At 47.0% G+C, this 24924-nt stretch overlaps 1 protein-coding gene and 1 long non-coding RNA gene across 3 annotated transcripts in view; both read left to right on the top strand.

Moving 5' to 3' along the window:
- The window catches only part of LOC311510998, a 120941-nt gene extending 116436 nt beyond the window's left edge, over positions 1–4505 (top strand). Inside the window, exon 6 of the long non-coding RNA XR_014709177.1 lies at positions 3655–4505. This is a non-coding gene — a long non-coding RNA (uncharacterized lncRNA). The remainder of the gene's footprint in view (positions 1–3654) is intronic.
- Positions 4506–5756: 1251 nt separating this feature from the next.
- Positions 5757–20144, top strand: MLN (motilin). Of its 2 annotated transcripts, XM_084611057.1 has the most exons (5): positions 5757–6300; positions 11579–11713; positions 14022–14144; positions 17078–17186; positions 20012–20144. In XM_084611057.1, exons 2-5 carry the CDS (start codon positions 11597–11599, stop codon positions 20017–20019), a joined length of 357 nt encoding a protein of 118 aa, XP_084467183.1. In that variant the 5' UTR covers positions 5757–6300; positions 11579–11596; the 3' UTR covers positions 20020–20144. The 2 variants fall into 2 exon arrangements, with proteins under 2 accessions (XP_084467183.1, XP_084467184.1); XM_084611058.1 differs by lacking the exon at positions 5757–6300 and having other exon boundaries at positions 9503–11713.
- Positions 20145–24924: the final 4780 nt, after the last annotated feature.

Genomic DNA, 24924 nt, shown 5'->3' with positions numbered 1-24924 from the left:
TGTAGTGTAGGAAGGCTAAATTGCACTTTTGTGAAATCTAATAAATATTCTCTGGCAGTGGAGAAATGAACTCTTTTCTGAAATGCTAAGAGACTTACCTGCTCCTAGAGTCAGGGCATAGGATTCAAATGGTCAGATGCACACGATGTTTTCCATTTACCAGCCTTCCCCTAGCTGCCTGTGGAGGATCTAGCCTGGTCATTCATTACATGTGTGACAGATATCGTAACCCTATGCAGTATCCTGAAAGGCTTTTATAGTCAATTTACGTCTGACTGTGTTCTATTCCAGCGGGGAAAGTTGCCACAGCTCTTTCCAGCAATAAAAAATGTGGGGGTTGGTTAAGGTGAATCACATTGGTGTTAACTCCTCCAGAGCGGTATATCCCCCCACCCTGGGGAGGTTTGAATGTACTAGTTCAAACTGATTTTTCCAGAAACCAGCAGAAGGGAGTGAGTTGTAGAAGGGAAGGTTCCTGACTCTCAGTTTTATGTTCATGTCACTTAATTAACCAGATCTCAGCTAGTCGAAATCAGTGTAACTCCATCAAAACCAGTTGCTGATTTATACCAACTGAGGATCTAGTTCTAGGTTTGTAGTCGTTTGGAAATATCAGTGCTGTAAGAGTTAAACGGATTTCTGCATTAAGCTAAAGCTGGGATTGCTAGCTTTAAAATGGATCTTTCCACCATCAGGTCCTGAGATGACAGCTCATTCAAAATTATTCCCACTGCTTCCTTTGACACCCATTTATAGCTTGGATGCAGCTGATGTGGGAGCCTGATCCAGAGCTCACTGCAGTCGATGGGAAGACTCCCAGTAATTAGGCCCTTGGTGCTCTGGATTTGGTACGTAAACCTGGCAGACACTGTGGGGAGAGAGAAACAACAACAGATAAACTCCGCACTAATCTATGGCATCAGTATTTGCTGCTACAAGCAGGAGTGTGAAGTGATGTCTGAAATCAGCAGGAGCTAAATCCTGCTATTGATTCTCTCTCCCATCCCGTGCTACGCACCAGTGAATTAACATGAATTACACTGCCTGAGTAGTCGGGAGAAATTTAACCAGTGTACTTGGAGGGGATGGGGCCAGGAGTTTGTCTGTGCCTTTGAAATATTTATGCCACAAATTAGCATGTGTTCTAAGCCCATGAATTTCAAATATTTATATAGCTTTAATATTAAGGAAAATGTATTAAAATTTCCCATAGGCGTTTTATTCATTAGTAAGGCTCAGCACTCGTAGACGACAGTGCCTGCTTGGTAATGCATCCATGTAACAGAGTGCAGAAAAAAATGGGAGCGTGATTTGTCTAATGCAGTGGTTCCCAAACTGTGGGTCGGAACCCCAGAGTGGGTCGGGACCCTTTTTTAATGAGGTCACCAGGGCTGGCGTTAGGCTTGCCGGGGCCTGGGGCCAAAGCTGAAGCCTGAGCCCCACCAACTGGGGCCGAAGCCTGAGGGCTTCAGCTCTGGGCTGTGGGGCTCAGATTACAGGCCCTCCTTCCCCCAACCTGCCGCCTGGGGCTGAAGCTCTTGGGCTTCAGCTTTGGCTTCCTCGCCTAGGGCAGCGGGGCTTGGGCAGACTCAGGCTTTGTTCCCCTTCCTGGGGTCATGTAGTAATTTTTGTTGTCAGAAGGGGGTCACAGTGCAATGAAGTTTGAGAACCCCTGGTCTAATGCTATCAGACTAAGACTTTCAAACCTGGAAGTCTCAAATTAAGCCCCCTCTATCCAAATTACCTGCCCAAAAGTTCTGAGTTCCTACTGAAGGTAATGGGAGCTGCAGCATGTGCAGCTCTTTGAAAATCACGCTGCTCATTTAGGTATCCAAAGACATACTTAACAGACTCACTTTAGGCAACTTTAAGGTGCTTAAATCTTGGTACAGATCGTCTGCCTGTCTGGGGTGTTCCAGGAAAACCCATACAAATATCATTGGCAGATTGAGGCTGTCCAGTCACTGTACATTCACACACCACTGCGGGCAGCTGGGCTCACTGCCTTACCCTAGAGGTGAAATTCAAACTCTGTTAGCTTCTTATGCCCTGGTTTTATGCAATCCTTTTGCCGCAACACTCCAAGCACAACACACAAAGGGGAGGGAGGAGAGTACAGGACTTAGAGACGAGAGTTCAGTGCAGAAGATTTGGAGAATTAGCTTTGCCATTATTCCTTGACATTGCAATTGAAATACATTTCCAGGAGGTTTACAGTCACTGCCTGTTCTCTTCTAAAATTACCCCACATTACGGTGAATGTTTAGCCTATTTCAGCTACAAAGCCAGTTTTGCACATACTTTCATTGAAAGGAAGATACTTTAGAGGAACTGAAGCTTGTGAGCCGTTGCAGGCCCGAGACTGGGTTGGGTATTTTATTTTTGGTCACACTTCTCCTGTAGGACACTGTAGAGCAGCTCCTCAGCTGGGGGCTGCAGTCATGGACCAGGACTCTTATTGTTCTAGGCGCTGTACAAACATCGAACAAAAAAAACAGTCCCTGTCCCAAAGAGCTTGCAATCTAGGTAATGGTTACACTGAAGTCAAAAGAGCTACACTGATTTACACTAGTTGTGGATTTTGGCCCCTAACTTGTAAATTCTGTAGATGTGCCCGGGGTTGCAGGAGGGTTTATATAGTCTGTGCTGAAGCTTGTCTCTCCATGGCTTCATTGCTATTTTTTGCCATGCTAACTAGCTTAAAGCTAGCACAGGTGTGTCTACCTGAGCTGCAGTCATGCCTGTGATTTCAGAGGAGCCATACCTTGTCACATAGGTAAATGGGGACACAGCCCTATAGCTGATAACCTGACCTGTAGTACCCAGTTAATGCAAATCTGATTAATTCTACGGTCTCCCCTTCTATTTTCAAGGTTGTTCCTTTGCAGTGGGAGATCTCACTGCTGATGGACTGGAGATCTGACAAGCAGCCACATTGCCCTGGTAAAAGGGGTGGAGAGGTGTGAAAGTTTGGCACTTGGAAAGAGCGACCTTTCTTTTGCTGCTTCCCAAGTCTCTTTGCCCTCTCGTCAGCCGCATCCATCACAGCCATACAAAAATTGAAAATTCGATTAAAATGAAAGCTGGTGTCAAATGGGTTTTCACAAGTTCTTTAGGGAAGAAAAGCTAATGAGCATTTGCACCCTCTCCCGTTGCCCTCAACGCACACTTGGTCCCTGGGAGCAAAACTATTTGATCTCTCTTGAAGTTTTACAGCTGCACTCATATTGCTGGCCCTGCGATAAGCCGTAATAAATACAGAGGGATCTTGGAAGCATCTTAACTACTGGCACATTTTTTAAGGAGTGTTTTGGACCAAATGGAAAGTTATTGACTGAGATGACAGCAGGGGGCCTATTGTAAAACCCAGATGAGGTTCCAAAGTTTGTACACATTGTATTGACCAGCTGTAATGCAGAACAGAAGAGGAAAAACATTTTAATTCACTTGTTTCGCAGCTCCCCCTGCGCGCGCTCTCTCTCACACACACAGCTTGTACCTGGCAAATATTGCAGGTGCTCAGCACTCAGTCAGAGAGGCAGGAATGCTGCTTCAAACAACAGATGTAGCACCCTAGAAAGCCATTAAGCAGAGCAGGATTTAATACATTGGCTAACTTGTTTGTCCTTTTGTTTCTCACTCGTTTATTTTCAGGTTTCCTTGTAAGCTGCCAGCAGTCCGAGAAGATGTGAAGCTGAGGTCCTGACCACTTGCCATCACTTCAGTTCCTGTGAAATCGTCATGAGAGCTGGAGAGTTTCATTGTAGGGTCAATGTCAGATGGTCAGTGGCCAGAGGGCGGCTTCCTTCCGAAATATTCCCCTGCCGTCTGCGGGGCGAGATATTCTTCAGACCCTACCCTACATTGCATGGCTTTGCAATGTGCCATTGGGGACTGAGCACATTGGTCCATGGGAATCTTTTTATGGACCTCAGTGGGTTTGGAATCAGGCCCTTCAGGAGCGGACTCTTTTTTTGCCCTAGATGCAGCTGCATTTCAGGGATGGGTGAAACGAGCCTTGGCTGGGATTTTCTAAACTGTCCAGGCGATTGACTGGCCTGATTCTCTGGTGCTCTGCATCCTGTCATCATTTACACCAGTGCACAGTGAGTGTAAAATGCTACCGATAGCATTTTACTCTTACTTTGCACCCTTTTTGCACAGGTATAAATGACAACACAAGGGGCAGCGTGACAGATTCTGAGCATTTGTGTCTAATGGTGTCCAGAGAGGATGGATGACCAGTAATTAGGGCACTAGCCTCGGCTTGGGAGAGCTGTGTTCTGGTCCCTGCCCTGCCACAGACTTCCCGTGTGACCTTGGACAAGTTACTTTTAGTCTCTCTGCCTCAGTTTCCCCAACTGTAAAATGGGGATAATAGCCCTGCCCTACCACACAGGAGGGTTGAGAGGTTAAATGTATTACAGAATGGCAAGTGCTCAGATATTATGGGAATAGGGAATATGGGAATATGGGAATACCATACAAATAGATAGATAAACCTCCTAGACTACTTTAAAAGGCTCAAGTTATCCATAAAGTGCTCTGTGATGAATGGTGATAGATTAAATATGTAAAACATTATTTATTATTTTAATATTTGGCTCTACATTCTTCTAGGTCAATCCTTACTTTAAATCCATGCAATTGTAATATCATAGGTTACATTTTATTACATTTATTTACATTGACTTACATTTTGACATACAATTTATATTGACTTACATTTATTTCAGTGGCATCATTGTTATTATTTGTTGGCATTTTGGTTGCATTTACAGCCCACCCAGTCAAGATCCAAACTTTACTGTGCTAGGTGCTTTATGGACACACAGTAAGAGACAGCCCCTGTCCCAAAGAGATCACACTCTAAATGGACCAGACAAGCAAAGGGTGGGAGAAAGGAAGGTTCATTACTAAGGCTGCGAATCATTCACGGAGGTCACGGCTTCTGTGACTTTCCGTGACCTCCGTGAATTTTGCATGCTGGTGGGGCTGACCCCAGGAACACCCCAGCAGCTGGGGAATCCCAGGGGCCAGCCTCACTGGCCGCTGATCTGGCAGCCCCAGGCAGCTGGTCCCCGGCGCTGCCTTGGAGCAGCGGTCCAGGACCAGCGGCTGTGGCAGCAGGGCCCCAGGCCGCCCCCAGACCAGCAGCGGCTGTGGTTGGGTGGCCCCGGGCTGCCCCCGCCTGCATCAGCAGTGGTGAGGCCATGGGCCGCCCCCACCTGGACCAGCAGTGGCGGGGCCGTGAGCCATCCCCCACCCAGACCCGTGGCGGCAGCAGGGCCCTGGGCCAACCCCCACATAGACCAGTGGCGGTGGGGCCCTGGGCTGTCCACCACCCAGAGCAGCGGCAGGGCCATGGGCCACCCCCCCACCCAGACCAACAGCAGCATCTGGGGGGCTCCGGGCTGCCCCCCGCCCGGAGAGGCAGCGGAGCCATAGGCCACCCTCCCCCAACCCAGTGGCAGGGGACCCTGGGCCACCCCCAGCTGCAGTGGGGCTCTGGGTTGCCCTCCTCCCCCCCCCAGCAGAAGCGTGGCCCCACGTGGCCTGCCCCCAGCAGCAATCTTCAGGAGCGCCCTCCTCTCAGCAGGTAAGATTTAGTCACAGGTATTTTTAGTAAAAGTCATGGACAGGTCATGGGGCCTTGACTTTTTGTTTATTGCCTGTGACCTGTCCATGACTTTTAGTAAAAATACCCATGTCTAAAATGTAGCCTTATTCATTACCCCTGTTTTGCAGATGGGGAAACTGAGGCACACAGAGATTAAGTGACTTGGCCATGGTCACACAAGGAGTCTGTGGCAGAGCCTGGTATACAACCCAGATACCCTGAGTCCAAATCCATTGCCATAACCACAAGATCATCCTTCCTCTCTGGCATGAGATATAGGTCGGCTCTGAATTTGACCCACAGTGTTTCCATAGAGCCAAATCTTCTAGTGAGAATGAAACGTTTGCTGTTATCTTCCAAGGGGCCAGGATTTGGTTTGTGATGACCTCACACAAGCATTCTGAGGACTGCCACTTGTGGAGGCAGGCTGTGATCTTCCTGGGAAACTGGGAACTCTTAAAAAAATTCCTTGCAGAAGAAGTTGCTGCCTGAGCAACAAAGCCGTTTCTATGCACCCCAAGTATTCAGTGACCGCTTCTGGGAGCCACGGGCACCACTGATTATTGATGATGTAACTGGGCGCTTGTGGTGGGCCTATAAAGGGCTAAGAGATCGAGCAGGAGCACACAGGAGAAGTCAGAAAGCCCTGACTGCCAAGGAGAGACTGCTGCACTCCCTAGGTAAGTGATGAGTGTCTTCATTTCTGCTTGTGATAATGCTGCAATGGACAGTCAACGCTCAAAGGTTTTGAGACAGGGTCAGCAGAGGACAAAAGTTCCATTTCATGAAGGATTTTGAGATTTCAAAGCCTAGGTCCTTTCCAAATGGGAGCAGAAAACCAAACCTTTCTGACTTCTCTGTGAAGGAAGATTCTGGGGGAAAAGAAAAAAAAATGGGGGTTTAGACATGATCGAATACAGGTTTTTTTTAAACTGAAAAGTTTCATTATGGAAACGTCAAAACAGGACATTTCAATGTTGCCAGAACTATTTTTTCCCTCTGGTTTTCTTCCAAAACAACATTCTGACAAAATCGAGCTTTTCTGATTTTGGCAGAGCTGGATATTCCAGTGGAATATGGTTCCATTTAAATTTCTCTCCCCGGTTCTAGTGATCATTCCTGGTTCCCTTACATGAACCTTGAACTGTATATCACTAATAAGAGAATCAACCTCTTCCCATCTGGGGATGTCCCGATGCTAGAGCTGAGGACTGGGACTCAGGACTCCTGGGTTCTCCAGCTTGTTTTGTGGACCGTGGGGTCTCCATGCCTCACATCCCTCTCTGTAAAATGGGATGATAATATTTACCCACTTCATTTGGGGGGGAGGAGATTTAGTGAACTGTTAGGTGAAATTCACCCCTGTGCAGAGATCCTGCACAAGGCTGATATTCTATTATAAGCAGGACTTTAATGGGGCATAGATCTCTTGCAGTGAATTTCACCCTGGAGATTTTAAAGAACGTTGAGCTCCTCGGGTGGAAGATACTTTCCATTTTGGGGCTATTGTTGTTATTGTGCCTTGTCCCCTCTTTCCTCTCTTCCTTCCTTTAACATTATTTACCCTCCAACAATTCCTCTCTCTTAGTTCCCCCACGCACCCATCTGGTAATGCCCATTATCATGATATCTAAGCTCTTCTCCGCTCTGATTTCTCTCCTATTCAGAGATCTTTCATCCATTTTTCCATGGAGTTTAATTTCTTGTTGCTAATGAGGCTGCTGCTGCTGCTACTCTCAGTCTCCATCCAGATACATCCCACTGAACTCTCAGATAGGGAGAGCCAATCCAGCCTACCCTGCTACCCGCAGAGTTGCCATGGCAAGAGTTAGTTGATTGCAGCTCAACAGATACTTTTAAACAGGAGAGATGCCTCAAGCCTAATAAGAGGGATCAACATCACTGTTTAATCCAGGCGGAAGGTGCTTTCTGCACTTCCCTCTCTTTATCAGCATTGATTAAACTGACTCCCTTCTCATTACCTGCCTGTTAGACCCATCAGACAATGGAATATGTGGCAGAGATTCAGGGAGCCCTATAGGAATAGAGCACTCCAGGAGATGCCCTGAACACAAGAGATGGAGCAGATGCAACTTCTGCCTAAATTAACCTTTTGATGTCCCTCACTGATCCTGAACCAATGCTCAGGGAATAAAGGGCTTGACTGCTCATTGTGCTGTGAGTTGTGTCGTCATTTAGACCAAAGGTCCCAGATCAGAATGGTGGCATTTTTACCGGAAATGCCAATGCAAGGTGCAGGGCAATGTAGAATCTGGCCCAAAGTGCCCAGAATACCATGCTGTACTGATGCCCACCCTGGAATCTTACCTCTTGGCACTTTCTCTTTCAAATGCTACCTGTGAAAGTAACTCACAAACAGCAAGCTATAGATTCGCCTGGGGAGGCACCGAGCTGGAGTCTTAAAATATGAAAGACGTGTCCTGTTTACAAAGTAAGGAAGGGATGTTCAGTGGACTGGCTGGATGGATAAAGTAAAAAACAGGAGCTTTTCTCCAGGAACAGAGAGAGAACAGCTTCACAAAGGGCTAGTAAGTGGGAGATGAAGGAGGTGACTGGGGTATTTGTTGCGGGAGGGCAGTAGTTTATTGATGTTACGGAATAAATGAAGACACAAAAGAATGATCCTATTGAGAGAGAATGTGCATCAGGACATAAGCATGGTAGAATCCTGTTTTAAGCAAAGACCTAGGCAATCCCCTTTTGATCAGTACAGCCAAGCAATCGCTGCATGGCACTAGGTCACATGGTGCAACTGATTTTACAGCAGAATCTCCCAGTGCAATCAGTAGGTCTGATAAACCAGCCACTAACTGCCTAGGGTCAGGAAGAAACCTCACCATGTGGGCAGGATGTTACAAAATTGTCTGTTGCGTGAGTTTTTAGCAGCTTGGACTGGCCCCTGTTGCAGTGGGGGGGCCGAGCCTCTGTTGCCCCAAACCTCATAAAGTCATCTGCACCTGTGCAAAGTGAATGCAATATGGGGGTAATCCACTACTGGGTCAGATCTTTTGCTGGTGTATATCAACACGATGCCAGTTTACACCACCTTAGAATCTGGCCCTACCATTCTGTTTTGGTATCATTTTGCACAGGTGTAAATGACAACACTTAGTGCAGGACAATGGAGAAGCAGACCCAAGACCAGCACACACTGTGATCTGATACATAAGTCCTAGTGTTTTTTATTCAGTGGCATCTGAGATGGCTCTTCCTTGGCTTGCCTGGGCTAGCACAATGCCAAAATGATCGGGTGGCAAATGCTGTGGGACGGAATGTTTGTTAGTTTCTGTTGGTCTGTACAAGTTTATATTTACATGAAATCTAATTCTGGGGCCAGATTTGACCTGACAGTGTCCCTTTAATAATGCCTCAACCAAAAGCTTTTTAAAAATAATTAAGGATCAGGATAAAATTGGGTAAAGCAGTTACGTAGTGGGACCAGACTTCATTAAATGTGTTCAAGAGAGAACGTTTTAATATTTAAAGAGGAGATTTAATATTTACATAAATCCTCCCTCTGATGTGAAATTGCTGCTAAATCAGGTTGGAAACTGGTTTTTAAATCCCTTTAAACTGGTTTCCTGTAGAGCTCGGGTGGCAAATGATGTCTGCAGCTCTGTATGACCTAGCAAGATTTATTAAAGGGCTCAGCCCACCTGTGGGAGTTGCCCATACTGTCTTATAGGTCCCTTATGGGATTAGAGACACTAGCATGCTGGCTTGATCTCCCTTCTCCCCCAAAGTTTATTGAGAGAAAATAAAAATAATTATAATAAAACAGTTATACTAAAGCTGCTAAATCAGGACACTTCCCTCACTATGGAAGCTCAGCGTGGTAGCTTGAAGTATTTTCCCCTGAGCAAGTCTGGATTTCATACACACTGTAACGGAGGTGTAGTGTTGGCAGAACTGAATAGGTATTTAACGCTCCATAAAACTGTAGTTTAAATGTAAGAAGTTACTGCCCAGGAACACACCCATGAGAACTGGCAGTGTCTAGTGCTTAGAAAGGGGTCCTGCTAATAAGGACTCCTTGGTTGTATTTTCAGCTCAGGGACAGAGTTAAAGCATGGGATCTGTACTCTGCTCTGACCACTAGACCCCACTCCCTAAAGCACGACCCCTTAATTCTGTTCCCAGCTCTGCCATTGACTCAGTAACTGGGGGGCAAGTTACTTTGCCTCTCTGTGACTCAGTTTCCCCAATTGTAAGGTGGGGATAATGCAGTAAAGCACTTGGAGATCTTTGGAGGCAACATGCTAGGTCAGGAATACAAAGCATTATATTAAACCTGTTTATTAATTATTAATTATCCAGCTAGCAAAACCCAAGCATTCATCAAGTGCTGTGTATACAATTTAAAGTGCAAACAACTGGTATTGCATAAGAACCTGCTTCATGGAAGCACGCACTTAAGCCAGAGTCTGTTGGCGGAGTTCTAGGCAGGGCTGCATGGAACCTTCCCTTTCACTGCATAAAGGAAGGATTTCCCCTCTGGAGCAGATTTCCCCTGCCTTCCATCCTCTTCTGTGTCCATCTTCCAGGCTGCTAGAAGTCAGGCTGGGAGTCGAGAGGCTCACGGCTTGAAATGCACAGAGGTGCTTGGAGGTGGCCCTTCCTCTGGCTCGTGATTAGAAAATGAAGCTGCGTCTTTGTTGAGTCAGGCCCCGATCCAGCAAGGGTCTGACGCAGGCAAGGAGTCCCAGCGAAGTCAATGTTCCAATGAACCCGTCGGTCCCTTGCTGACTCAAAGCCTAAAACCGTTGCGTTCTAGAGGCGGGAGTCTAGAAGTCCAATCGGCTTAGAGGACCCTTCTAGGAAGAAGACGAGGTGGCTGTCAGTCACAGCTGCTGCAGGTTCAGAGGGCATTTGTGTGTTTTAGGATGATGCAGTAGTCAAAGCAGCCTGTCAAAAGCCGGCACAGTTCCAAACTCTGCTTGCCAAAGGAAGCAGACATTCTAGACATCTCAAAGTGGGGAACTCAATGGGTATCTGCGCCTTATAGCCAGGGAGTCATTCTAACTAGAGACACACAAATGTATGCTTCACCTCTCAGTGTAAGTCAGACCAGGCCCTCCTCAGCCCGCAGTTGCTCCATACATTTTTAGGCCAAGATTTTCAAAAGCAACTGGTGATTTTGGGTACTCTGGAAATAGGTGATTTTGGTGATTTTGCCCTCTGGAAATAGGCCCCTTTTAAGGGGTCTGAAGTTGGGCACCCAAAACCACCAGTCACTTTTGGAAATCTCAGCCTGAACCTTTCAACATTTGTTTTGTTCAGCAACCCAGAGTTCCGGGGAGTTGGGGGGAAACCTTCCTTCCATATCACTTTTCGGCAGCATGAGGTCTGCCAGGAGAGCGCTCCCATATGCAAAATCTAAACGAAAATGTTCAGCCTCCAAAGTAGTTTTCTTTTGTACGGACTGAGAAATCCTTCCCAGCCAGTGGCATTTCCCAGCTCTGTGCTGTGTAAAGCAGGTGCAAGCAAGCCCAGGTATCTTTACCCAAGTGCTTGCTGAGAGCACTTTGCCTCCCATACCAGGTAAGCATCCCCAGCTGCCAAATCGTATGGTTCACTGGGTGTAGACCGTAGGGAAGAGGGAGTTGCAATTCTGGGATGTTTATCGTTCTTAAGATTGGGCCATTGGCTGGAGGTCAGGCCCTCAAGGGGAGGTTAAACTGTCACTCAATACCTAATGTCAGTGACAGAAGCAGCTTGGAGAACAAATATGAAGTCTATGGCTGTTGATCAGAAATAAAGGCCAAAGAAACCCAAGCTCTGTGTCCCAGGAAGGATAAATTGTCTGAACTATAACTCGGGGTTATTCCTTTCTGGGCTTGGTTCTTTGTTCCTGTTGTTGGTTGAACTGCTGTGCACCACGGCAGGCAGCCATCCCTGCTGGCATGTTCTGACCTTCCCCTCTCCTGTGTTGCTCAGGCTTTCTCAAGCTTCGTGATGGTTTCCAGGAAGGTGGTGGCTTCTCTGCTGGTGGTGTACGTGGTGGCCATGCTGGCTGAACAGACTGAAGGCTACCTAGCCTTCTTCACTCGCAGCGACATCGAGAGGATGCAGGTAACCTCTGAGAACCATACTGCAATGGCTGGAGCCCTGCGTGGTGCAGGAAGGCACATCCTGTGCACGCTTCCCACACACAGCTCATAGTTCATCCCCTCTGAGCAGAGACACTACCGTTTTGATGGGTGGTTTCATGATGTTGCCATAGAGTTTAAGGCTTCATAGAGTTTAAGGCCAGAAGGGACCACCACGGCTAGTCTGACCACCTTTCAGGCAGAGGCCACTACACACAACCCAGCCACTTCCACGCCAACCCCAACCACCAGAATTAGACCAAAGTGTCACAGCCCTCATGAGACTAAACTATTTTGTGCCACAGGCAGAGAACAGGAGGCACTGAGGTGCAGTAATGCCCAATGGTGCAGGGAATTGATTGAATGAAAATATACCCAGATGACCCTCGTCATCACTAGGGGTCTGGCTGAGAGCAGCAGATCCATTTGTCTTATGCCTTGAGGCGACCAGTTTTCAGAGGTGAAGGGCTAGTGTGCTAACCCACTAAATCCTTAAGTGCACCGGTGCCAGACCTCACACAGCGCAGGTGAGAAAAGACAAGGAGGATGATTTCTTTAAGTCCATGTCGTTGGAAAAGTGGGGCAAGTCCGGGGGCACTGGCTCAGTTTATTCTCAGTCGTGCTGCAGTGGAGCTGATATCCCTTAAGAGGGTTCAAACCACCAATCTTCCAGGCAACAGCCTAAGACTGTATTTATAGGGTGATCGTCTACAAGCGTGCTCAGAGTGCTGACTTGGGCCCTGATTCAGGAAATCTTGTAAGCCTGGGCTTAACTTTAAACACACATTTATGTGCTTGCCTGAAGAGCAATGCTTTTCTTAGCTGGGGCTTTCAATGGGAGATGAACCTTGGGCCAACATAGTTCTTACTGATGTAAAGCTCTCAATGGGTCAAAGGTTCAGACCAGCTCTCTCAAGTCCATCTCTAGTGGAAATGTAGCTGGAACAGACTCCCCATATAGCATGACAGGTCCCACAGCAGAACTGGGATGTGGTCAGTAGGGCAGCTTATAGGATCCTCAAAGTGTGAAAAGCACTTTATTCACCAGTCCCGCAGAGGACTTTGAGTGAAAGACTCAGGATTAGGTTGCAAGAGCCAGGATTCAGTTGAACATAAAATAGGATAGTGGAAACAAAAGGCCCATTTACATTCGTCTGTGGATATTTTTTAACGGTTTTCTTTTATAATTGTTAAAAGAGCTAATGGCTTCGATTTTTATGGAGAAGCTGCAGTCTCCCGTCATAATTCTGTGGTGCCTCTTTGTTCTAACAAATAATTAACCATGCGCCAAATAGGTTTCAGTTCTGGGACACGCACAGAGGAAAATCCTTTCCTTTTGATGTGAAACTAATGTTGCTGAAAGGTGCCAGGCTGACAGCCCTAGAGACTAATGTTCTCTGTTTTCACACAAGCTTCTCACATCCCCCACCCCACCACCACCTCACTGATGTGCTTCATCCTGGAGAGACCATGGGTCAAATCCTGGCCCCATTGAAATAATTAGCCAGGCTCCCCTTGACTTCAGTGGGGCCAGGATTTCACACCCTGTGTAGGAATGAGCGGGGATGGCCTATTCCTCCCTTGGTGTCTCTGCTGAGCATCCATGCAGCCGCTTCTTGGGTGGAGCATGGTCATTCTTCACCACTATCAGAGGGCAAGGGGAAGTACGTGGATCCAGTTTAAACAATAAGGCAAACTAATGAGAAATGGGAAGCAGCCATGAAAGCTTCCCCATTGTGTCTCAGCACTAGCCTATAGAGTGTATACTGATGTGGACTTTTGCAATGTGTCATCCACCAGTAGCCCATACAAACTCGCTTCCCCCAGGGGTGCTCATCACAATCAAGGGTCCTCTGGAGCGAGAGGGGAGTCCCTCTTATTTTTTGTCCACAATCTGCCTCTCTCACACTGAAAATACCCCTTTTAAAATTCAGTGTAGCAGTTAGGGCAGCACTATGGACCCACCTCCAGCAGACAGACCCTGCCTTGAGCAACCACTGCAAAGATCCCCCCCCCCGCCCCCCAGCGGGTTCCCAAAGCCATAGTATGAAATCTTTCAACCCCCCTCAATTGTTGCTGCTCTCCTGAGGTTTGCGCTGAGGAGGGATTTCACTGCATATATCATAGAGGGACAACACAACCCACCCCAGAATGGCCTATTAATAACGCATAGCACGAGTGACGTGCTTCACCCTTCGCTGAACAAGCAGCCACTCTGCCCCACCCCAACCCTTGTCCGTGTGACCTTCCTGATCCTTGGTGTTTGTTCTTTACTGTACCTTGCTGTGTAGCTGCAGGAGAAAGAGAGGAACAAAGCGCAAAAGAAATCCCTGATGTTGCAGAAGCGATCGGAAGGCAGAGAAGTCACCGAGCTCTCTGATGTGGAGGGTGTGGACGAGGGCGAGATCATCAAGGTGAGGGGAATGGTGGAGGGGACCCTTAAGTATATGAGGAAACCACACAGGTGCAATTGGGTGTCCAATAACCACGTTCGCTGACCAGATACAAACATATGAGGCCTACCTATATGTGTACATTGCTGCTCTGTTAGGTTCTGATGGCTTCTGCAATAGAAGACAGTAAGGGCCACTGGCAGGCTCAGGAATCGTTTAAAGGGATACTACCCAATTCCTATAAACTGGACCCAGACATTGAGCAAGTTTACATCACAAGATGGGCGCAGGGTGCACCTCAGCCTTGCAGACTTGTCTTGAAAGTTTAGTAGCTCAGCCCCTGAGTCTACTTACCCTGCCTGGCATGCTGATGGTGAAAAATCTACTGATATTTTATTTACCTCTCAATAAACATCTGCCACTGCTGCTCAAGATTTTGCAAGTCTGCTTCAGGCTTTTGGTTTGGGATTTATCTTGATATTTACTAAAGTAGGCTTGTTATCACCTGTGAATTGTCCAGCACCTTTGAACCTGAAGGATTCCTAAGGACCTTGTAGAGGGGGTACCAAGTTTACAAACTTGAGTCCATCCAGCTTCACTCTTGGACTCTTTAATCAGCACTCAGAGGCAGAAAAATACCTGTTTTAAAACCTAAGAACATATTGGGCCATCTAGCCCAACATTCTGTCTTCTGACAGTGGCCAATGCCAGGTGCTTCCCAGGGAATGAAGAGAACAGGGCAATCATCAAGTGATCCATCCCTTATCATTCAGTCCCAGCATCTGGCAATCAGAGGCTTAGGGACACCCAGAGTTTGGGGTTGCGTCCCTGACCTTCTTGGCTAATAGCCATTGATGGACCTATTCCCTATTAATTTAGTTAATTCTTTTCTGAACCCAGCTATGCTTTTGGTCTTCACAACATCCCCTGGCAATGATTTCCACAGGTTGACTGTGCGTTGTGTGAAGAAATTCTTCCTTCTGTTTTGTTTTAAACTTGTTGCCTGTTAATTCCATTGTGTGACCCCGGTTCTTGTGTTATGTGAAGGGGTAAATAACACTTCCTTATTCACTTTCTCTGCATCAGTCATGCTTTTTAAAGACTTCTATCATATCCCCCCTTCGTCGTCTCTTTTCCAAGATGAAGAGTCCCAGTCTTATTAATCTCTCTTCATACGGCAGCCGTTCCATACCCTTAATCATTTTTGTTGCCCTTCTCTGTACCTTTTACATTTCTAATATATCTTTTGAAAGATGTGGCGACCAGAACTGCTTGCAGTATTCGAGGTGTGGGCATTCCATTGACTTATATAGGGGCATTATGATACTTACTGTCTTATTATCTTTCCCTTTCCTAATAGTCCCTAACATTGTTCACTTTTTTGATTATCATTGCACATTGAGCAGATGTTTTCAGAGAACTCTCCACGATGACTCCAAGATCTCTTTCTTGAGTGGTAACAGCTAATTTAGAACCCATCATTTCATATGTATAGTTGGGATTATGTTTTCCAATTTGCATTTATCTACACTGAATTTCATCTGCCATTTTGTTGCCCAATCACCCAGTTTTGTGAAATCCCTTTGTAACTCTTCACAGTCTGGTTTGTATGCATCTTGAGTAATTATGTATCATCTGCAAACTTTGCCACCTCGCTTACCCCTTTTTCCAGATCATAATGATTATGTTGAACAGCACTGGTCCCAATAGAGATCCTTGGAGTACCCCTCTATTTACCTCTCTCCATTCTGAAAACTGACCATTTATTCCTACTCTTTGTTTCCTGTCTTTAAACCAGTTAGTGATACAGGAGAGGACTATCCCTCTTATCCCATGACTGCTAGTTTGCTTAAGAGCCTTTGGTGAGGGACCTTGTCAAAGGTTCCCTGAAAATCCAAGTTTTTTTCGGCATCTACGTGCCGATCTGAGCCCTCGGAGGCATGTTTGCTCAGTCACCCAAGATAGAAAATTGGGCTCCTCAATTACAGCCCAGGAATTGTTTCACCCACCAGTCAGTGCAGCCACTTCTGGGTTGGAAACATCACTATTCTTCATCAGCAAAGGGGAAGGAGAAAGAATGTGGATCCATGGGAAATGTACCAGGGTAGGATGTAAAGTCTAGCTGAGTTGGAATTTGGCCAGGACGTTAGTTAACACATCTGTTCTTCCAAAACTGTCTAATATTAGTGTCTAAACACTGAGCATTCTCAGTCTGAAACATTAAATACCAGGCACATCCTGGAGTCTGACCACCACCCCCAAATGTGGCCTGAGCAATTCTGTTCACTTTTGTTACATCCTAGCAACTGTCCTGAGGTGCTGCATGCAGAAATGTGCCTCTTCATACAGCTCTTACTCAGGCATCGGAGTCAATAGAACGACTGGCCTGAGAAAGCGTTGCAACACAGGGGCTTGTCAAGTTCAAGGATCACTTTCTCCTTTGGGACCTCTGCTAATTGTAGAGGCAGTATGCTGTTCATTGCCAGTGGCCTATCCGGCCTACAATACCAAGCTAACATCTGGATGACCCAATGGATTGAAACTCTGGGATATCTAGCAACCCAAGAGTGAGTAAAGAGTTCAAGGACAGCCCTCAAGGCCACTTATCCCTTGTGAAGACCCAGTCCATGTCAATGTCCACCATAGTAAGGGTGCAGTCCCTCTTCCCTTTCATGTCCATAGGGAAACTCCCATTGATTTGAACGGTGCAGGATCAAGCCCCAAATAGGAGACTAGATCAGCCCAGCTTTATTCCATGTGACAGAACTTCCAGCTTGTTCCTCGTGCTACAACTTTCAGTGGCTGGCTACGGGGTTGGTGGGGAAAACTCTAGCAAGCAGTAGCACGTAATTCTGTGCACAAGATCCCTTGTTCTTCAACATTGATAAAGTAGGAGGTTATCCGTCTCCCCCCCTTCTTTTTCCTTTTTTTGTTAACTGTGCTTTCCTTCACAGCTGACTGCTCCTGGAGAAATTGGAATGCGGCTCAATGCTAGGCAGCTGGAAAAATACCAGCACGTCCTGGAGGAACTGCTAACTGAGATGCTACTGGACGCTCGAAATGGTACTGAAAGGAACTTGAACTGTGCCTCTCTCCCTCCCCGAGTGATATTTATATTCTGGGAATGGCTTTTGTGTCATGTTTGCTCCCTTTACAGAGTCCTCATTTTTCCCCCCGCCCACCATGGGTACACTTTGCGCTTAAGAACATTAAGCTCCCTTCTCATTGCCCAAATGGTCTCTCGGTGCTGCTGTCGATTGTTACAGTGACATCCTACCATTTCCAAGCAACCACCCTTGGTACTGCTCCCTGCGTTCACGTCCCTCCTCCGTGGCTAGGGAACGACCTTGCAAACACATTGTTCCAGCCGTTTGAAAATGTGTTCGCGTAAAAGCAAGACTGAGGAGCTGCCTTCTCCTCCTGAATGGGTATTGAGGGCAAAATGCACTTTGCAGGCCAGCCCAGGTGGGCCACTGAATAGCTAAGGAGAAATCAGTGGGAGTTAGGTGCCTAAATACTTGATTTTTGAGTCTGCTTCTCTCTTCCCCTAAGGCCAGAGTGTGGCCCATCCTGCACACCAAGCGAGGGGACTAAAAGAGGGTGTAAGACCCCCCCCCTTTACTCCATTGAGCTGTCTACTCACACCAGGAGTACCAGTGCAGAGAGGATAGCAGCCTTCATGGGGCTGCCAGTCCCCATATATATGTGAGTGGAGCTTTGCGCTCCACCCCAAAATGCAATCAGTGTAGTTGTGTCAGCATGCTGGGGACATCCTCTGTGTGTCAGAGGTGGCATATCTATGGGGGATCTTACTGTATTAAGTATTATGCATCGTTGTGGGCCAGGGATTGTATATAATTCCCTGAGGGAGACCTCCAGTAGCTAAGAACAGGGGTGGGTGATGAGGCAAATTCATTCAAACTGGAACACCACACGAGAGGTCCCACCCCCTGGGAAGGCTCGCTTATACTGGCTCAGACTGGATTCTCTAGAGACCAGCGGACAAAGAAAGGACTTTTGTACAACTAGCCTGAGTTTAAAGTGACTGTGGGCCTACTTTCTGATCCGACAACCGGATAGGACCTTCTGTCCCAGGGACGACCCAGTCCTTCCTGGAAAGGGTTGGAAGGACTTGACCTGTTCATGGGGGTTCTTGTTCTGAGCAAAAGGTGTTCTGAAGTTGAAACCAAAGAAAAACCCCTTGGTGGGGTTGGAAGGGCTGACTCCTACCAGAGCTCTTGTTGGACCTGGGGAATGATCTCTGGAAGCCTTCTTAGCACATGTGTAGGTTCTTTTAGTGTTTTAGTGTTTTCTCTGTAATGCTATTACCTTAAGAATAAATGTGCTTGCTTAGAAAGGGCTGTGCGGTAGCTTGTACCTGTGGGCAATTATGTTCCTTTTAGCCTCCGGGGAGAAGCAAACCAGACCTGTTTCGTCAGTCTGACTTTCTGGGGAACTCACAGTATAGGCAGGGAACTGTGCAGTCTGGTAAAACCCGGTCTTGAGGGAGAAAGAAATGCATCTGCACCCAAGAGAGCTGACAGCTGAGGAGCTGGGAGCCTAGAGTGGGTGCCCTTGCTGGACCACAAGGGGAAAATACAGGTGCAGTTGCCCTGAACTGTGACACACTGCACCAGCCGTATGCCTAACACCATGTAAGTTCCCTTCCCCAGCCTCCTCCACCAAGGAAGGAGAAACACAGTCTACTTCCCAGTCTAATGCTTGGAGAGCACAACCTAACGCTGTCCTGTACATGGGGCTTCTGGCAGAGCGACAATTTAGCCTTTGCTTTCTGTCCCAACACTCTCTGAAGTCAAAGGGAGACTTTCCATTGTCTTCCATGGGCATTGGGTCGTACCTTTATAACAGTTACACATCAGTGTATCTCTGTTCTTTTCAGTGCAAATATTCTCAAGTTACAGGGGTGTGACAGAGATCAGAACCAGGCTCTTGGCATTACCAAGTTGTAGGTATTTGGGGGAATGTTGCTGTGCACAGAAACTTAAGGGCTAATTGAGGTGCTAATTGTTCAGCCCTGAAGTCAATGGGGTTTGCCTTAGTGAGGACGGAGGGCCAGATCACGCATCTCCTATTCACGCTGTTGTGCACATATGCGAGTCGCCCCGCTGAAACCAATGGGACTATGTGAGTAAAAGCTCAGCAGAGCAGTGTACAAAAGGACTGCACAATCCAGCCCTAAGTAAACACTGAGTAACCACTAAGGACCCCAGGATTTAGGGTGAAATTTTCAGCAGAATGCAGCACCCATATATTAGGCCACATTGGCCAAACAGCTCAGCACCTGCAATCGAGGCCAGATTTTCAAAGGCCTCTATCTAGGTGTCTGAATGGGAGCTGAACTCTGAAACTCAGGCCGCAATTGTGTTGCTGAGCACTTGAAAACCTAGCCCTGAGTTCTTCTGATAACCTGGCCTTCGGTATGTAAAAACTAGAGGCAGAAAAATTCTGTGACAGTAGGTTATTTAGTCAATTCATGCATGCCCTGTTGGAGAACAGTACGGGATTGTGATCTACAGTCAATTCTCTGGGGCTGTATCCAGTCTAGGTTTAAATAACCCTAGCAACAGGGCTTCCACCATTTCTGTGGGATTACGGTTCCAATTGCACATGCTGGTTTCAGTTTGTCATCATTTCTTCAAGAGTGGAAGCTGAGGAGGGTGGGTATTGCGCATAAAGCTGTAAAGGACTGAAAATTGTACGTAAGGCTTATAAAGGATTAGGAATTGTATGTAAAGGACTGGGAACTGTAGATGAGTCTTGTATAGGACTGTATAAGGCTTATAAAGGACAGGGCACTGTATATAAAGGACTTGGCAGTGTATGTGTGGCTTATGAAGGACTGAATTTGTTCTTTCCTCTCTTTACAGTTAACTGATGTCCTCAGACCCAGAAGAGCAGAGTGATGCTTCTTGCTGGACTACAGGTCTATGCTTCTGTAAAACTAAATCTGTAAAGTGCTTCAAAAGAAAAAAATTTGGATGCAAGGTAATAAAATGTGCAGTTGAATTAAATAAATGACTTGTTTCTTTAAAATGTCTTTAATAATCAGATGGTGAGCTCCAAGTGCATGAAAGAATCAAAATGGCTCTACAATGTGATGCTTTCTGGGTATATAGAATAGCACCTTTTGTCTGAAGAGCTCAGGGCATGTTGCACATACTAAATAATTAGGCCTCATTCACCCCAATGCAGATAAATATTGTTGATCTAGTTTTACAGATGGGGAAACTGAGACAGAGGGTGGTTAAGTGACTTGCCCAAGGTCAAACAGCAAAACCCCTGAGTTCTGCCTATCCATCCCTGATCTACTCTCTAGAGGATGTTGCCTTCAAGAGCTTGGAATAGGATCCTGGAGTCCTGACTCTCTGTTCCCCAGTCTGATCACTAGAGGACACACTCTCCCACAGCTGGGAACAGAACCCAGAAGTCCTGACTCGCAGTTCCCTGCTTTAATCACTACAGAACACGTCCTCCTGCTAGACCACACATCATGGCAATACTTCGTCATAACTATATGAAAATCCATCTTACTGACAGGTGCACTTTACCCATAGCTACTACACTGTGAGTACACGGGGCTTATCGTCCATGCTCACTTCTGCCTTGCAATAACACACAGATCCATGTTTATTTCTACTTTGCAAACACAACTGAATGTAAATGGTTAATTTAATGTAATATTCATTATGATGCATTTACATGCCTTTTGCTTAATTAAGAACAGTCACTCTATAGGTACCATGGAATTTAACATCTGTAAGATGTGAAATAGTGAGACAAATATGTCTGAGTGACAGGTATCCAATTCTAATCCAATTTTATCCTCCCAATTTAACATAAATTCTGCTGTCACTGTGGATCATTTAAATAGCTGCAGTATTAGTGCCAAAATAACACACATGCGATTGGAACTGCTCTGTATTTTGTGTTTTGAAAGCTGGTCCCTTTTTAGAAGAAGATAAATCTCCTCCCATATAACAGTACATGTAGTCAGGAGAGCTTGCCAGCTTTAACATGCATTTCAAACACATATTTCCACTGCACAGACTGATCAGGCTAAAGTAGCTGGAGTTTCGCAGGGATTGTTGCTGAAGGGGCAGGTTACACTATAAAATCACTGGTTACTGAATCTGAGGAGGGAAGATAATAAATGTGATGCATTCAGCAAGGCTGAAATGAAAACGGTGTGGTCTCATAGGGCCAGATCTTTGGCTGGTGTAAATCAGCTTTCCATGGAGCCAGCCCAGTTTGCATCAGTTGAGGATCTGGCCCACTGACTTACCAGATTTACAGCATAAGTGAGATCAGAGACTGGCCTGTTGTTCTTAATGGGGCACTCTCTACAAACCTGAGCTGTTCCCTCCTACAAGGGGAAAACCACGGGATAGGGAAGGAAAACTGGGTGAGGCTCTTCTTGAAGGAAGACCTAGGAGGTTCTGCTCCCAAGCCCTGCAGCTCTCCTGACAGCTGTGTGGGTCTCTGATTTGCTCCAGGCACAAGGCTGCACCTGCCCAATCTCTTTCATCCTGCTCTTTGTGATGCTGCCCTGTGAGGGCTTCCCCAGTTGGCAGATGCCCCTGGGGCTCCCCCCATGCAGGGACACTGCCCAGTGCAGAGGTTCCCCAAAAGAGCCTCTGGCTGTAGCAACTTACTTGAGCCTTGTCCTCAGGGCTGGCAATGGGGCCAAGACAAAATCTCTTGGGGAGCCCACAACCTGAGGAAGCTTCCATGGAGTCTAAGGGAGGGTCGGTTGGTGCCATGGACATGGTTGACCCTGTCTTCCATGCAGGAGGCATGAGATCCAGTTGTGGCTCTAAGGGGTGCGAACTCCCCCTTTAGACTTTTACGTGGGCAGAAGATGGCTCTGCCAGTCAGTACTTAGCTCATGACTCTTCAGCTGATGCACAAGCCGGAGTAGAACCCAGCTCCCTCTCCAGTAGCTCTGCAGGGCTAAGAGGAGTTACAGAGAGAGAGAATGAGAACATAATTTTGTCCCTGTCTGTCTGATCTGGCTCCAGATACACACACAAAACAGTTCTGAGCAGTAAGAAGGGGCCATCTGTGCAGTCAATTTTCTAACCCTTGCCATCATCAGAGCGGGCCCCTTTCTAGGCCTGACCTATTTTGACAGGGTCTTTTTAACTAGCCTTCTCCTTTCTCCTGGTTCTCTGTACACACACACTCACTTTTCCTTTCCCTTCAAGCTGCCTGCCTCTGATGTGCACCCCTGTAATGAACCAAAACAGAAAGCTGGCTCCTGCACCCATCTGTATGCACAGCATCCCGGCTGGCTGCTTAGAAGTGTCGGTTCTTTTCCTTTCCCTTTTTCCTCCTATTGTCAGCATTCGATTACCACCATCATCTCAAATAATTCCTTGCACTAGCAGCAGGTCATCCAGTTTCCAGGGCAGCAAACTCCATTACCTTACCGCAAGCCGATACGTGGGTAGCTGTGAACTCACCTCTCAAGAAACTGATCACATTTTCCTCTAGCTAAGCTGGAGGCTGAAGAAAAGAAAAAGACGAACTAAATATAAGGTCTTAACCTCCTCAGAAAGCCAGGCAGACTCAGGACATGTCACGCGATCTGGCCAGAGATAAGAAAAGTTCCAGCCACACCTGTGCTGAGCTCATGAGTGATGGGGTGTCTGGCAGGCACAAATACCGTGAGTATCCAACGTAAGTGAAGAGTGCTCGGTATGAAGGATTGCTGTCTAAATACCATGTAACTCTAGAGAGATGGGGCAGGGCTTGCAGCTACCTTCCCTCTTGTATTGGGTGGGGGTTAATTGGCTACACCCCTTTTTATGGTGTGGGATACTCTCCCCCGCTGCATCCAGGAGGTGCCTGGGGATGGTGCAGCCACGACTCCACATCTATCTACTCACTCAAACCTTCCTTGGTGACATTGGTGAGGCCTCATCTGGAGTACTGTGTCCAGTTTTGGGCCCCACACTTGAAGGATGTGGATAAATTGGAGAGAGTCCAGCGAAGGGCAACAAAAATGATTAGGGGACTGGAACACATGAGTTATGAGGAGAGGCTGAGGGAGCTGGGATTGTTTAGCCTGCAGAAGAGAAGAATGAGGGGGGATTTGATAGCTGCTTTCAACTACCTGAAAGGGGGTTCCAAAGAGGATGGCTCTAGACTGTTCTCAATGGTAGCAGATGACAGAACGAGGAGTAATGGTCTCAAGTTGCAGTGGGGGAGGTTTAGATTGGATATTAGGAAAAACTTTTTCACTAAGAGGGTGGTGAAACACTGGAATGCGTTACCTAGGGAGGTGGTAGAATCTCCTTCCTTAGAGGTTTTTAAGGTCAGGCTTGACAAAGCCCTGGCTGGGATGATTTAACTGGGAATTGGTCCTGCTTCGAGCAGGGGGTTGGACTAGATGACCTTCTGGGGTCCCTTCCAACCCTGATATTCTATGATTCTATGATTCCTCTCCCGTCAAGTAGGCAGCATCAGAGAAGCCACTTAGGCTGGCCCACTACCACAATCTGGGCAGGTCTAATGAAGTCGTGTTGGTGTGGGGGGAGTAACTTCTCCCTGCTCCCCCATGTGACCATGTTAGTTTGAGCCATGGTTGATCCTACACTAACTAAAGCAGAGCTGTTCAAAGTCACCACAGGGACTTGAAGGCCCAGTTTCTTTCATTTTCATGGGAACTGGGTGTCCAGACTTAGGTGGCTTTGAACATCTCAGCCTGACTGGCTCTGCAAACTACTTAGGGCCTGATTCCACCAGGGGGGCACCTCACTCTGTATGTAACCCCATTGAAATCAGTGGGGCTACTCATGGACTACGGTACCACAAATGTGAGCAGGAGTGACAGAAAAGGGCCTGTAGAAATTACAACTAGCAGACCCAACAGTCTCTATAATCTGCACTCTGGGTGAGACACTGGGAATAAACAGGTAGCTGCATAGCAGCTAATGGTACTATGGGCCAGTCTACAGCTTCAAACAGAAGTCGCCATCTATCGTCTTAGACTGTGCCCATCACTGTGGTATCTGTGCACCTTTGGCAAGGGTAAGTGGACACAGTTTGCACTAGTTTTCTATAAGGGGGGATTGGGTTCCACAGGAGGAGGAGGAGGGGTGACAGCCTCCCTGGGCCTACACCGGGGATGGAGGCCTCGTCTTGCATAAGGTCAGACCCTACGCATTCCTCATCCAGTCCCTCTCATCCTCCCTTCTGTGTGGTAGGGATGAAGTGGTGAAGCCACAAATTGCCCCCCCCCCACACCTCCCTTTCACATCAGCCAGTTCTGGCACCCCTCTACTCACTGATGAAGATGAGCCAACCCAATCTATAATTATCTATATAATTATCCCACTGTAGCTGCCATTCAACTGCAGAGGTAACAGCCAAGAGTAATTACGATTAAACCTGTCTTAAGTGTTCACTCACGGGACCAAAACAATCAGTTGCTTAAAGAATATAGCCTAAAGTAGATAGGGGCAGGATTGAGGATTGGCCTTAAAGTCCATGAGTCTGTATTTCAGGGTGGTCTCTGAAAACAGGGTGGGGCTCTGAACACAGTAGGACACACAACTAAGGGCATGGGAAGGGGCAGAGGTACCAAGCTTTTCTGGATTCATTGGTGTCAAACTATTTTCAGTCTGCGGTTCTCAAGGCTGGGTCTCCTCGAGTGAGGGCCATTCCTACCTATTCCACTTATCTTTGATCAGCAACCAAATGTTCACTGGGGAAATAAAACAGCACAAGAGAGACTGCTTTTAAAGCAGAGGCAATTTAGGGTGCCTGGATTTTATCC

The sequence above is a fragment of the Lepidochelys olivacea genome, assembly GCF_965140295.1.
Source record: "Lepidochelys olivacea isolate rLepOli2 genome assembly, chromosome: 21".
Lineage (NCBI taxonomy): Eukaryota > Metazoa > Chordata > Testudines > Cheloniidae > Lepidochelys > Lepidochelys olivacea.
The sequence above is the reverse complement of the archived record's forward strand: the minus strand, read 5'-3'. Positions and strand labels throughout refer to the sequence as shown.